The sequence below is a fragment of the Pollachius pollachius genome, assembly GCF_949987615.1.
Source record: "Pollachius pollachius genome assembly, chromosome: 7".
Classification (NCBI taxonomy): Eukaryota; Metazoa; Chordata; class Actinopteri; order Gadiformes; family Gadidae; genus Pollachius; species Pollachius pollachius.
The window spans coordinates 9192588-9205981 of record NC_136940.1 but is presented as its reverse complement, the minus strand read 5'-3'; the positions used below and the strand labels follow the sequence as shown (position 1 = coordinate 9205981).

The window sequence follows — 13394 nt, the reverse complement described above, 5'->3', positions numbered from 1 at the left end:
TTCATAAAGTGACACAATCAACATCAGTCGAATTGAGACTTTATATTCACCCATTTCATGATTTATGTTCATGTTTTAATAAAAATCAGGAAATTCCGGTGTGATCATATCATGATCACTAGATTATGTGATAATATAATAATAACAATAATAATAATAATAATAATAATAATAACAATAATAATAATAATAATAATAATAATAATAATATTCAGAAAAAATATTTATGTATAGATGCATCATATGAGTATAATTTATGGGAAAATATTGACCTGATTATCAGTATTATCAGTTGGTCTGAATCACAGCTAAGGTTTGAGTCTGGTTTTAGTGACAACTCGTTGGGCGTTTTCAAACCAATGACGTACATCTGTCGCGACGAGAAGCGGACACGTCACCACGGCGAGACTCTCATGTGTTATTGTTTTGGAATGCAGTTCATTTGACATATATTACGTTTTGTGGGATTTCGTCGTGTGGGACACGATAACAGAAAAATAAAAATGTCGACCACCGAGCAGTTCACCATGTTCCCCCGTCAGATGTGGGAGAAAGTGCTTGCGAAAGTGAAGAGAGCTGTTGTGTTTATGGACGACAAGTGTGCCGAGAGTCTCCACTGGAACGGCGGAGCTATCACTTTGTTTGAAGCAGGAGCCCTTAATGTAAAACAGTTTTCCAGCTTTGAGTCCAGTGGGGAAAACGAACCAAAGGCTGTGTTTGTGGTGAGCACATTGCTGAAAGGTAGAACAGTCGACATTATCAAAGACATCATATCCCTTAGTCACTTTCAGTATTGCGTTGTGTTCACCACCGTTGCCCATTCTGTTCACCTGCTTGCTAACAACGTTAGTGTCGAGTTGGAAGGAAAGCCCGTGTTTGAGCAGCTGGAAGAGAAGCTCTGTGAATGGATGGGCAACATGAACTACACGGCGGAGGTGATGCACGCCCCAGTGGTCTTCGCTCCCGTGTCCCAGCAGCTCCTGCTGGCCCCAGCCTTCGCCCACCTGTTCCCCTTGCTTCCTCCTGACCTAGAGTTGATTAATGCCAAACGTCCGGAGAAGAAGCGGTTTGGCAACATCAGCGACGTGGACATGTCCTCACTACCCACAAATCTGCAGATAGAGATAAAGTCCCTCGCCTCTGCCCTGAACACCCTGTTTGAGACCACTTGTACGAGGGAAGAGAGCTTCGCCGTTGGTCCCATGAGTCGCCTCATCGCGGCGGAACTCACCAACCACTCCCAGGCGAAAAACCGTCGAAAAACAGCCCCCAATAAAGCTTCAATTATCTTTGTTGACAGAACCATGGATCTAACAGGTGAAGTCTTATAGATGACAGATTTCTGTCTTTTCTAATCTGTAGTTTATCTTTTGTCCTCAAATGTCTTTATTCTCTCCAGGCGCTGTTGGTCACCACGGCGACAACCTGGTGGAGAAGATTCTGACAGTTCTTGATCCGCTACCGGGTCACGCCACGGACATCCAGGTGGACATGATGGAACTGACCAGTCTCCATAGTAACAAGCTCTCCCAGGGAACCGTGGCTCCCGGCTGTCTGGCTCAGACCCCGTGAGTGAGACATCCCATCACTAAACACATGCAGGAAAACCCATTTCTTCAAGGTTTTAATAGATTTTCCTTAATCACAATCACAGACCCTCGTTCAGATCTGAGAACACAAACAAACACTAAGCCAGCAAAACCCAGTGGGAGCAAGAATACATTTTGAGATGGTAGACATTTGGATTGAGGCAGACATTAAGTAATTGAGAAGTAAAGTAAATACAAGAGCTGGTCATTATATCTCCAAACTGCCAACAAATTCAGGTTAAAGTTACTTTAATATATGATTATATGATATGGTATTAAAAGACCTGGATACATAACTCACTATCTCATCAATTCAACTACTGTTCCAAACTGTCCCTCCTGCCACAAAATATGCATATTCAGTAGGTGAGCCCTTCAATCTGAATTGTCTGTGGTGAACCCCCCCTCCCCTTCTGCAACCCATTGTTGTTAGTTTTGGTCATGTGAGTGTATAATATAGTATAGTATAGTATATATAGAATATAGTCTCAAAATACAATACTGTAGAATTTGTGAAAATTCTATCTAAGACTGCTGTTTTTCTGTCTGATGATGTGAAACACCTTGACACGTTACTGTTCGTACATTATAAGGAGGACTTTGGTGGTTCCCAGTGAGCGAGCAGGAACAGACTGTGTCATGAGACCTTGTGTTGGAGAAACACTGCATCCAAGGAGGTGCAGACAGCACTAGGTATTAGGGTTTAGTGGGCTGTGACTAGTGGCTGGGGCCAAGGAGCTGGGGCAGCTCTGAGTGGGATGGTGATTGCACGTGCTCGGGCTCATTCAGACCAAATCAGGCATTTGTGGCGATTAGCGCAAACTGCTGCGGCGCTGTGGGAGGGTCACTTCATGGCCCATTTGTGTGACTTCATGTTGTGAACCTAAACCACCACACCACAACAACCTAATGGCAGGGCTGTACAGCGCTGGAAAGGACAAAACGGCAGCGATCAGTCTCTCTTCCAACTTCACAGTTGTTTGGTAAACACTGGTATGCCACACTGCTAACTTTAGGTGGTTAACAAGGTTCTCCTTCCCTTGGGCATCTCCTGGTCTGACTGCCAGCTTACCTTTATGGCCACTGCAACGTGACGTCGGGTTGCATTTCTCCAAAAGTTGATTCTGTTTACAATTTTCGCTACAGGCCGCTGCGTCTTTTTCCGCAACAGCATGGTGGCCCCTGCGCCGCAGATTAAACACACTAGCACCATGACGATTAAGGGTTGAACTGGTGTTCTCACTGCAACGCCTGATTTGGTCTGAATGAGGGTCCACCACTATGCACAGATCGTGTGCTCCATTCCTCCTGTTATTCTTTAGAGACACTATCAAGAAAATACTTTTACCAAGGCTTCCTTTGGCATGCGTTTCCGTGCGTGTTTGTGTGTGTGTGTGTGTGTGTGTGTGTGTGTGTGTGTGTGTGTGTGTGTGTGTGTGTTTATGTGTAATAATCAGCCAACTGACTACAATAAGGCCATCAATGTATTCCCCTCAAAAATGATATTGGAAATAACCTATTGTAATGCAAAGAGTTGATTATTTTTCGTTTTCGTGAGTTTTGTGTTTGTTAGTAATAGCAAGTGATTAATATTTCGCAATCACAGGGAATCCTCTTTCTTACTAAAGTAATTAAATCAAAATTAGAATCATAATCAGAAATAATCTAAAACATACAATGAATTTCTAGATTGTTTCAACATTGGCATCTGTTATTTATCTTTAGTACTGATCTTCTCCTGCAGAGCTCCTGTTTTGAGTTCTTCATTAGATGTCCAGAGTGTGTTAACCAAAGCCCCTCCTCCTCCTCGAGAACATTTTTTCACGCCTCAAAACAGTCTTTAACTAAACCCTAACGTTTCCACACCCAGCTATTTGGTCTGCTATTGTTGACCCATGAATTATTTTCTTCACTAAATCCAACTCAAATACTTGCATGAAATAATATTGTTGACTTGATCGGCCTCAGTATTATGTACCTTGTTGGCTAAATGTCATTTTTAATGGCCGAGATCAAGGAGGACCTTCCCAAAGTGGAAGGTTCTAAACCTATGATTCATGGAGTTGTTTTTAGAGCAGCCTATTGCATGTTTTGATTGGTTTCGTGGTTAACACTAGCTAAAACCTTCTAAGTATTAGGTTTAGCTCTATAGTGAACCTTTGGTATAATATTTCCCTCTGTAATTCCAGGAGAATGCCGGGATATTATCATAGGTTACTTCGTAATTCTGTGTACTTTTAGACACAGGGGTGGTCTCCCCTCTAGAGACCCCACACTTGCTGCAATTACACCAGTATGGTCTTTCATAACCTGCTGGGAATTAGGCTAAACCATAACTTTCACTTACCCGGGCAAATGAGAATCTGTCTGGCTGTGCGTCTGTGCCTGTGGGAGTGACATATAGTTGTGTTGTTCCAAGAGACTTCATTGCTCTGCTTTTTGTCTGCCAGCTAGATAATGGTGAATTTCACTGTAGCGCACATGTGCTGAGGTTGAATGAAAGCGACAGTGGGAGGGTTAGTTTTGTGTCAGACAGTTTTTTGTGGTCTTGCACCTTCCTGCCCAGTTTGTGTCATGTGCTGTGCTTGACTGCAGCCCCCATCCCCTCCCTCTTTTGGTCCGGGGCGACCAATATGAACACCATTGGCAGAAGGCACCAATCCTGTCCCAGACTCTCTCAGGGGCCTCTCATCTGGCTGCCACAGGCCTCTGTCCTGTGGTGAGTATGGGGCGTGTGCATGTGGGCAGAGACCAGCGCGGGTGGCCGAGGTGTCCTGGCCTAAGACCAATGGGTCTGGCCTTGGGCCCAGACGTTCTGCTGATCTCTGGCCAGATCCAGCCAGCCAACAAACCACATTCGGCACCAAGAAAACAGTGAAAGTATGCCACCTCTGCACATACGTAGCTACCGAGCAAAACACAGCGAAAACACACACCTATTTCTGTCCCGACCAGTGAGGAGGAAAATGAGAGAGGGTGTGCCGTGGAAACACACACTTATTCCAGCGTTGGCTTCATGGGAAAGTCGTAAAACAGAGAAGGAGATATGGCCAGTATAACAAGCAAAAAGAGACAGACAAAATGATAGGCGGCAAAGCAGAACGAGTTTGGGTTCTGCTTCTGTCCCTCTGAGAAGAAAGCTCCGTATTTAAAAAGAGGAGCCATATTTCATTCCCCTGCGGTTTCCTGCTGTCCCCAGATATTGTTTCCGACGCTATACTCAGTCTGTCAGAATGTCGGGCACAGAGAATGCTGTGATCGTGGACAATAGCACAAACAAATGAGAGAAAACCCGAGGCGAATCCTTCATTGTATAAAACAAAGGGACTCCTTTTTGGTGGGCGACTGGTTCCCACAGTGGTCTATGCGTGGGTGTATATAAATACGATGGGAGAAGGTTTGTTTAATCAGGGGGGCCAGGCGTTTGGTTGATCAGTGGTATGCAGGATATTGATATTGGCCAACAACTGGCTTCCTGAGACACAAATTGCGCTTGGCTGTTAAGTTTTCCATGTTAAGGTTTCTCATTCCATGTCAAGACGCGGGAAAGTTCAAACATGTAAAGAAAGTGGCAGCATGATGATGATAATAATAATAACACTAATAATCACAACAATAACAGTGTAATGATTACCATATTTGTAAAAACTTTATAGAGTGGCTAATTGAGGCATTTTACAAAGTGCTTAAACTCAAATACGGAAAAAACAACGACCCAACTAAAATGCGGTAATTCTAATAAAAGCTAATGTACTCAAAGTTCACCAGATGTTCAGTATGTATAAAAGGCCTGACTGTAGACTTCGTAGGTAGGAAACATCTGCCCTGTTTAGTCTCTGATGGGCTCTCTATCTGCTTCTTTCCTCACAACAAGGTATTTCCTCCCCTCCCTCATCCTCCCTCCTTATCTGGTGTAGATATGAGCTCACAGCACAACCAGCAGTACGCCATCTTGATGATAGCCCCCAGTGGCTTTGATCCCTCAAGCCCCCCTTCACCTCTTTTAAAAGAATGAATAGTGCCCGAGTCCTCCTGAATTCAGACTTTGTTGAAGTGATGGACAACAAGATCTTAAAATGTTAAATAACCATTACATATGATAGTCATGTATCCAATATATACGTGTGTATGTGTTAGATAGACTGAAATTACCTGTTTGCAATAGATTTCATGGAACATCATTTTATGATGCTTAATAGACACTTTGATAATCCATAGTTCCATAATAGGAAGGAAATCACAGATTTCTGTTGTCCATCACTTTATATTAATTACCATAGACGGAAAAGTGCTGATGCATTTAAAGAAAATATTCGAAGGAAGTGCTAAAAATATGCCTACCCCCTGTATTCACACACACACACACACACACACACACACACACACACACACACACACACACACACACACACACACACACACCCTGTGTCTTGGCGTCCTGGCTTCCATTTGAAGTGCAGCAAACAAGGCAATGAAGAAACAAGGCCTCTGTACTCACCCCTCCCCACTCTTCATTACCCTTTATTCATTTCCTTCCTCTCTCTCCTCCTCTGTCCTACAGTTTACTGTCACCTCTCACTCTACTCTCATCTCCCTCGTTCTCTTTCTCTCTTTCTTCACTCTCACCTTCTCTCCCTCTCCCTGCTCTTTACATTGTCCTCTCTCTTCCCACTCTAAATCTTCTCTCTCTCAAGATTCAGTGGGCTTTATTGGCATGGAAAATGCCTATTTACATCGCCAAAGCACAAAAGTAAAATAAGATGCAACATAATTATAATCAAATAACAATACTAAAGATTTAAAACATTTAATTAATCCGTCTACACAATGTTCAAAACGAGTAATAAAACAATGTAATGAAAACTCTCTCTTCCTCTCCCTCTCTCTCTCTGCCTCTTTTCTCTCCCCCCATGTGCCCATAAATCTGCTGGGTCGCTGTGTTCCGTCCCTCTTGTCAGAACACCTTGTAGCGGGCTGCCTCCGGGTGCTGGTGTTTGGGTCCAGCTCGGACCCAACCCCCCCCACACACACACCCTGTGTCAGGTCATTTGCTCCTCCAGGGTCATGTGGTTCTCTGCTGGGATGTTTACAGTAAGGACCCTCCTGTGTTCTGGCTCCCCATAAAGAAACTTTGGCCAGTGTGTGTCCTACATTATGGAGGTGTTAAAAAAAGGTTGGAATTATTGACTATTTCAGCCTTTGAGCCAATGCTATTATTGAAAGAGACTTTTAGGGAAAAAGTTGATTATTTAGATGCATGTCATAAGTGAGCAGCTAGGCGATTAGGTAACTTGCTCAAGGATGCCTACAAGTAGGCTCCAGACATTGAAGATTTAAAAAAGGGCCTTAAGGAGTCATACCCCTAAGCACCTATTCTGCTCTTCTCTAAAGGTGTGTGTTCGTAAGAGTGGGAGAGATGGAGATAAGAAAAGCTTACTCAGATTTATAATACTGGAGAGGTGATGACGTTTAAGAGGAAGCAGGATAGTCTAGTCTAGGGGAGTGTTTGACTCACAGTGGTTCTTGGTTTGAGCCCCAATGTCTGCACTGCTAAAATATAGTAAACGGTACTAAATAGGACCTGTGAACGAAGTCCTTCTCTCCATCATCGTCCCCACATCAGGAAGTACTTAACGCTGGTAGTAGAGCGGCATGTTGACCGAGGAACAAGAAACGCTGTCAAATAATCAGGATGCATGAGCGGTGACTCAAGATACACGAGGGGAGCGCTAAATTATGGGATGCGTAAGTGCCCTACATCCTCCGTGACTGTCTGCCACGCGATTGGCTCCTTTGTTTGTGGGTAGTTGGTGTTAGTATGTGTGTGCGATGTTCATTTCTGTGTGTGTGTGTCTGTCTGTCTGTCTGTGTGTGTGCGCGCGGGTGCTAGCCGGAAAAGTTGAAGAATGGTGGGGGTTTGAGGCGGATAGTGCTGGACCCCTGAGTCAGACCCAAAATGTTTCTCTGCTGCATCACGCTTCCAGGAACCAGAGCCCCCTCCTCGCCCACCTCCTCTCCACTCTCCCCTTCCCCTGACCCTCCTCACCCACCTCCTCCCCCTTCCCTCCCGACGCCACCTCCTCCAGCCCCGTGGAGTCTGTTCCAACAACAGTATGATTGCCAGCTCCCTCACACTTTCACTGCTAAGACACAACGTTGGTCCATGCGTCCAACGCTCGCTGCCTTAACTGCCTCTTTATGGCCGAGCAGCCATTACACATCTGGCTGAGTTTAGCTGGGCTTCGACAACACACATGCACTCACCCACACACACGCGCACACATAGACACACACACTCACTCCCCTTCTCACCCAGAAACACATGCTCATTCACAGTTACACACACACACACGAAGAGACTCGCACACACACCACACACACACACACACAGACACACGCCCACTCACGCACTCACACACAGAAACACAGAAATACACACTCCCTCAAAGTACACACCCGCAGAATTTGGCAAAAAAGGGCCAAATGGGAGGGTGGGGAGGAAATGTCTGCAGTGCAACTGCGCCTCCTAAGGGTTGCAGAGGGTAAGATCCACCCGGGCTCCCTCACTGACTCTTGTTTTTCAACACATAGCACGTTAGTATGGAAAAAAACAGGCCCCCCCCCCTTCCTTTAAGTCCCCTTCCACTGCGCCTCTAGTAGAGAAGTTAGTCAACAAGGAGGTCGGGGAGCTAGAAAGCCTGTGTCAAACACTGCCAATGTAAACTCTCACCCCTCATTTCAGCACTCGCCCCCTACACCCTCAGCCCACCCTTGACTGAGCAAATGGCCTGGGGAAAGCATCAGGGGTGAGGTGTGGGTGAGGGAGAGTGTGGGTGGAGGTGTTGGCTTGGGAGGTGGGTGGTGCCGGGTCTGCAGGGGGCCAAATGAGAACCATATTTCAGCTCTGCTCTGTTTTTAGTACAGTCCCTGCGTTTCCCACACACACACACACACACACTGACACACACACACACACGCACGCACGCACGCACGCACGCACGCACGCACGCACGCACGCACGCACGCACGCACGCACGCACGCACGCACGCACGCACGCACACACACGGATTATGCACAATTCGAGCTACGTGCACGGCAGGAGACAATCTCCTGTCGGGCACGCGGCGCGATACCAAGGTTGTTGAGACCTGGCATTTCAACAACGCTAGTTATGCGTGTGTTTATGGTGCACTTGATTGCAGCACACCAAACTGCCTTCTACCCTGCTCCATGTTGGGGATGTGTGTCTTGGGGATATGTGGCTTCGGGATTGGCGCCTTAAAGATTAGCAACCAAACGCTATCTCTGACACAACAGCGCTATTTGCGCTGTCACAACAATTCTCCCAGCTGCAGGTCTCTCCCAGCGTGTCCTGTTTACGAGCCCTAATCCCGGGGGAAGTAAACTACTATGACAGGTTAACTTCTCAACACTACATTTGTTTGCTCTAAATATGTTTATGTTTGTGTTCCTGCCGGTCTCAGGAACTTAGCGAAGGAGAGCTGTGACGCCATCTTTCTCATTTATTTTAAAGCGTCTCACTCGTTAACAGTCGCCTCACCTCTCTGTTCCCATTTCTGCCTATTCATTTGTGTGCTTTTAATTTGTGTGCTTTTCAATGTTTTGTTGTGCTTTTCATTACTATCTGCTAGTTTTTTACCCTTATGTTTTCTGTGTTTTCAGTGTTTTCAGTATTAAGAAAAGCACTATATAAATAAAGTGTATCATTATGATTGTTATTGTTATTATTAAGAGACTCTTAGTAGGAGCTGGGCTTTTGGCTGTGCACTGTAGTGTGTGGGGGTTGTGTCTAGTTTAGCATGGCTCTCTTGGCTCTAGGGGCCGGTGGTTGTGTTTGGTTTAACATGGTTCTCTTGGCTCTAGGAGCCGGTGGTTGTGTTTGGTTTAACATGGTTCTCTTGGCTCTAGGGGTTGGTGGTTGTGTCTGGTTTAGCATGGTCATCCTGGCTCTAGGGACTGGTTGTTGTACCTGGTTTAGCATAGTTCTCTTGGATTAAGGGGCTGGTGGTTGTGTCCGGTTTAGCAGGGTTATCCTGACTGTAGGGGCTGGTTGTTGTGTCTGGTTAAGCATGGTCATCTTGACTGTAGGGGCCGGTGGTTGCGTCTGGTTTAGCATGGTAATCCTGGCTCTAGGGGCTGGTTGTTGTGTCTGGTTTAGCATGGTAATCTTGGCTGTAGGGGCTGCTGGTTGTGTCTGGTTTAGCATGGTTCTCTTGGCTGAAGGGCTGGTCGTTTTGTCTGGTCTCAGTGGGACTATGGCTCGCAGCCCAAAGCAAGCCCCTCTCCTCCCTGTTGAGCCACGGCCCAGCGTCTGCAACAGATTACATCTGAGATTGAACACATGGCAGTGGTTAGAGAGAGAGAGAGAGAGAGAGGGAGAGAGAGAGGTGACAAATAGTGTAGTTGTCAGAGAACCCCTTCAACCTTGTCTCGCTAACTCTCCTCTACTCCTCTCTCCCCATTGTCTTCTCCTTTCCTTAGTCTGTTTGCCCGTATTCCTCTCCTCCTTTACTCCTGCAGACAGAGGTGGAGCACTGGGAGGAGGTGGCCTATGTGTCACAGTATTTGAAGCTGGGTGCATAAAACAGAATAAATAATGTTTTTATGGTCATCTGCATAACCCATCAAAGCCTGTGACAGGGGCGAGATATCAGAGAGTGAGATAAGGAACGTGATCGCATTACTAGCGCAGGACGCCCCGCCTCTTTGATGAGAGGGTGTGTCACTCTGGGATACTAACGGGGGATGAACCAGACCCCAGACACCAGCACATCTTGCTAGCTCTCCAAGGAGACGACTTCAAGATGGCTCCAGTACCCCAGGCAGATGTTGGCAGACTCCTCCCTTCCTCCATCTCCACCAGCTCCACCTCGTCTCCACCCCACCAATTTCTCTTCCTCTTTTCCTCTACCACCTCCTACTTCCTTCCTCCACCCGTCCACCGCCTCCTGCTCTGTTCCTCCACCCTTCCTCCTCCTCCACCTCCCTTCTACCTCCACCATCTCCTCCTCCTTTACTCCAGAATCTCTTCCTTGTCCCCCGTTCACCTCCTCCTCCTCCTCCCACCACCTCCACCACCTTCTCCTCCTCCCTTCCTCCTCCTCCGTCCCAGCTTCCCATTAGAGATGGATGACGAATGAATGAGTTTCGTAACCTTGTAGATAGTCAATAGAATCTCTGTGTGGAGATGATATCAGCTACAGACGTCGTTAGCATCTGTGTCCTAACAGATATGATAATAGGGCAGAAGGGAGGGGACTAAAATGGGATGCGAAGGAGAACATTCCCAGCTCATATCTCCACCCAGGCACACAAACATACACACAGACGCACACACAGGGTGAGTTGCAACAGTTCTCCATGTTCCCCCAGTGATAGTTTCCGGCTCTTCCTGTGGGAGATGGGGTGACGGTCCACCCAGTAAGACCCCCTATGGAGAAGACAGGCATTTTAATCACATCCATGCTGTTCATCTGGTGGTGTTTACATGTTGACACACACGCAGACTCTAAGCTAACATGGCAACAACAAGCCTATTATTTGACTTGCTACCACTGCAGACAAGGGTGAAAGTGTACTGTACAAGCATGTGTATATATAATCAGATAATTGGGGATACTTAGTCTCTGTAATTCCTTTTGGTACATTCTGAATGTATGAAGTGGACAGGATAGTTGTGGTAAGGGTCTTCGCCTCCCAGATAAAAATGGACTCGGTTTGATCCCTAAATCCCCCAGTCTGGGGAGTTGGATGCATTCACCCCTACCTGCTCCTTAATAACCTGCTTCTGACTTCACTGTCAATCACTTTGGATAAAGTAGAAAAGTATTTGAATGTCATTTCACATTTCCCCCCTCCAACTCATTAAGCTTCTCCTCTTTTTACGTCAATCCATCATTTAAAATAATATTTTTTATCAAATATAATATAGTATATTACCGGTATGTAATTAATTATGAGGTAATTTAGGCAAGTTGCTATTTCCTTTATGCACAATTCGAGTGGACAGTTCAAGTCTTTGAAGGTACTACTATACAAATGAAGTTTATATATTATTCTATAAATCATATAATTTATTACATCATGACTTAAAGAATAACCACCATTCTCCCCCCCACCCCCAGCTCCTCGCCGGCTCGGGAGCTGTGGGAGGCCATGTTGAACAGCAAGCAGAAAGCGGCCATGATGGAGGTGCGTCGACACCTGGTGGAGGCCGCCAGCAAGGAGAACCTGCCAATCAAGATGAGCATTGGTAAGCTCCTCACTCACTCACTCACTCACTCACTCACTCACTCACTCACTCACTCACTCACTCACTCACTCACTCACTCACTCTCACACTCACTCTCACACACACAGTGTTATTGTATTGTCATATGCTAATACACACTTTTGTAGTTTGTTGAATGACAATTAAATATGATATATCCTTCATATTTATTTAATATATCTGTGTCAATGTAACCTGTTTTTTTTTAGTTCATGAGCAGATGCCACACCTGAAGTTATAATGTTGAAAGACTACGTTTTGTAAGTCTGTTTTGTGCGTGTACCACTGTCCTTACTTTACAGATACACCACAGTGCCCCCTATGGACAGCAGCAGTCACTGCACCACTTTCTGTAATAGCATCTGGTCACAGAGGAAATGTTTACCACATGTTCACACACACACACACACACACAAACACAAACGAACAGACAACAGTGCTCTTGGAAAGCTTTTGTTGTTTGTAAATGACGCAGAAGGGGGCTGATTTGAGGGGTATAAAGTATGTGTAGTCACGCAGATTTCAAGACCGGAGTAGATGATAAGCTAACCCCAACCGTCCGGCTCTTTACCTGAGGAGCACCTGACTCACAGACACAAATAGATGAATCACATGGAGGTCGTTACGCTCTCAGACGCACACACACACACACACACAGGCATACTGATTTAAACATACAGACACACGTACACTCATTTAAGCACTCACATACACACAATCATACTCATTTAAACATACACACATAAAGGCATACTCATTTAAACACACACACACACACACACACACACACACACACACACACACACACACACACGGGGTTCATATACGGGTTTCTAGGGGAGGGGGTCTTTGGGAGGGATCTGGTTGTCCCTGGACGTCTCTAAACTCACTAAAGGTTAGGCTCTCATCTGTCTTACCAGGCAGGTTGTGATGTCTATTGGGGTGTCTCTCTCTCTCTCTCTCTCTCTCTCTCTCTCTCTCTCTCACGCACACACACACACACACACACACACCGAGAGACACACTCACAAACTCACCGAGAGACACAGACACACAGCCCCAACCCCCCATATGTATCCCATCCTTCACTCCCCTCCCTCCCACCCCCACCCCACCTCATCGCTCGCCCTCTTCTACCCTTTTCTCTTTATTAAGACGACCTGAAGCACAACCGAGTTAAACCCAGGGCTTTCAATAAATAACCGTCCCCCACTGCCCCCCTGCTCTCCCACAGCACTGCCCTCTCTCACTTCTAAAGCAAAGCTGGACTTTTCCAAATATAAATCACATTCCCATAGCCTTTCTGGAAGTCATTTGCCGTGTGTAGACTCACAGCGCGTCTCTAAACCGATAAGGCAGCTTTTATGTATTCTTATACCGTATATATTTTCATGGCGTGTGTATATTTTTTATACATTAAATGTGTGTATTTTTACAGATGTACTTGTGAGACCAAGCTTCACTTTATTTTGATCTCCCGAGGATGAGATGGTGGAGTGAGAGAGAAAGAAAT

At 45.8% G+C, this 13394-nt stretch overlaps 1 protein-coding gene across 1 annotated transcript in view; it reads left to right on the top strand.

Moving 5' to 3' along the window:
* The first annotated feature begins 406 nt into the window (after positions 1 to 406).
* scfd2 (sec1 family domain containing 2) overlaps positions 407 to 13394 on the top strand; it is an 87384-nt gene continuing 74396 nt past the window's right edge. The window contains exons 1-3 of the mRNA XM_079739453.1: positions 407 to 1317; positions 1400 to 1568; positions 11736 to 11863. Of these exons, the coding sequence (XP_079595579.1) occupies positions 504 to 1317; positions 1400 to 1568; positions 11736 to 11863 (1111 nt within the window). The 5' untranslated portion in view covers positions 407 to 503. The remainder of the gene's footprint in view (positions 1318 to 1399; positions 1569 to 11735; positions 11864 to 13394) is intronic.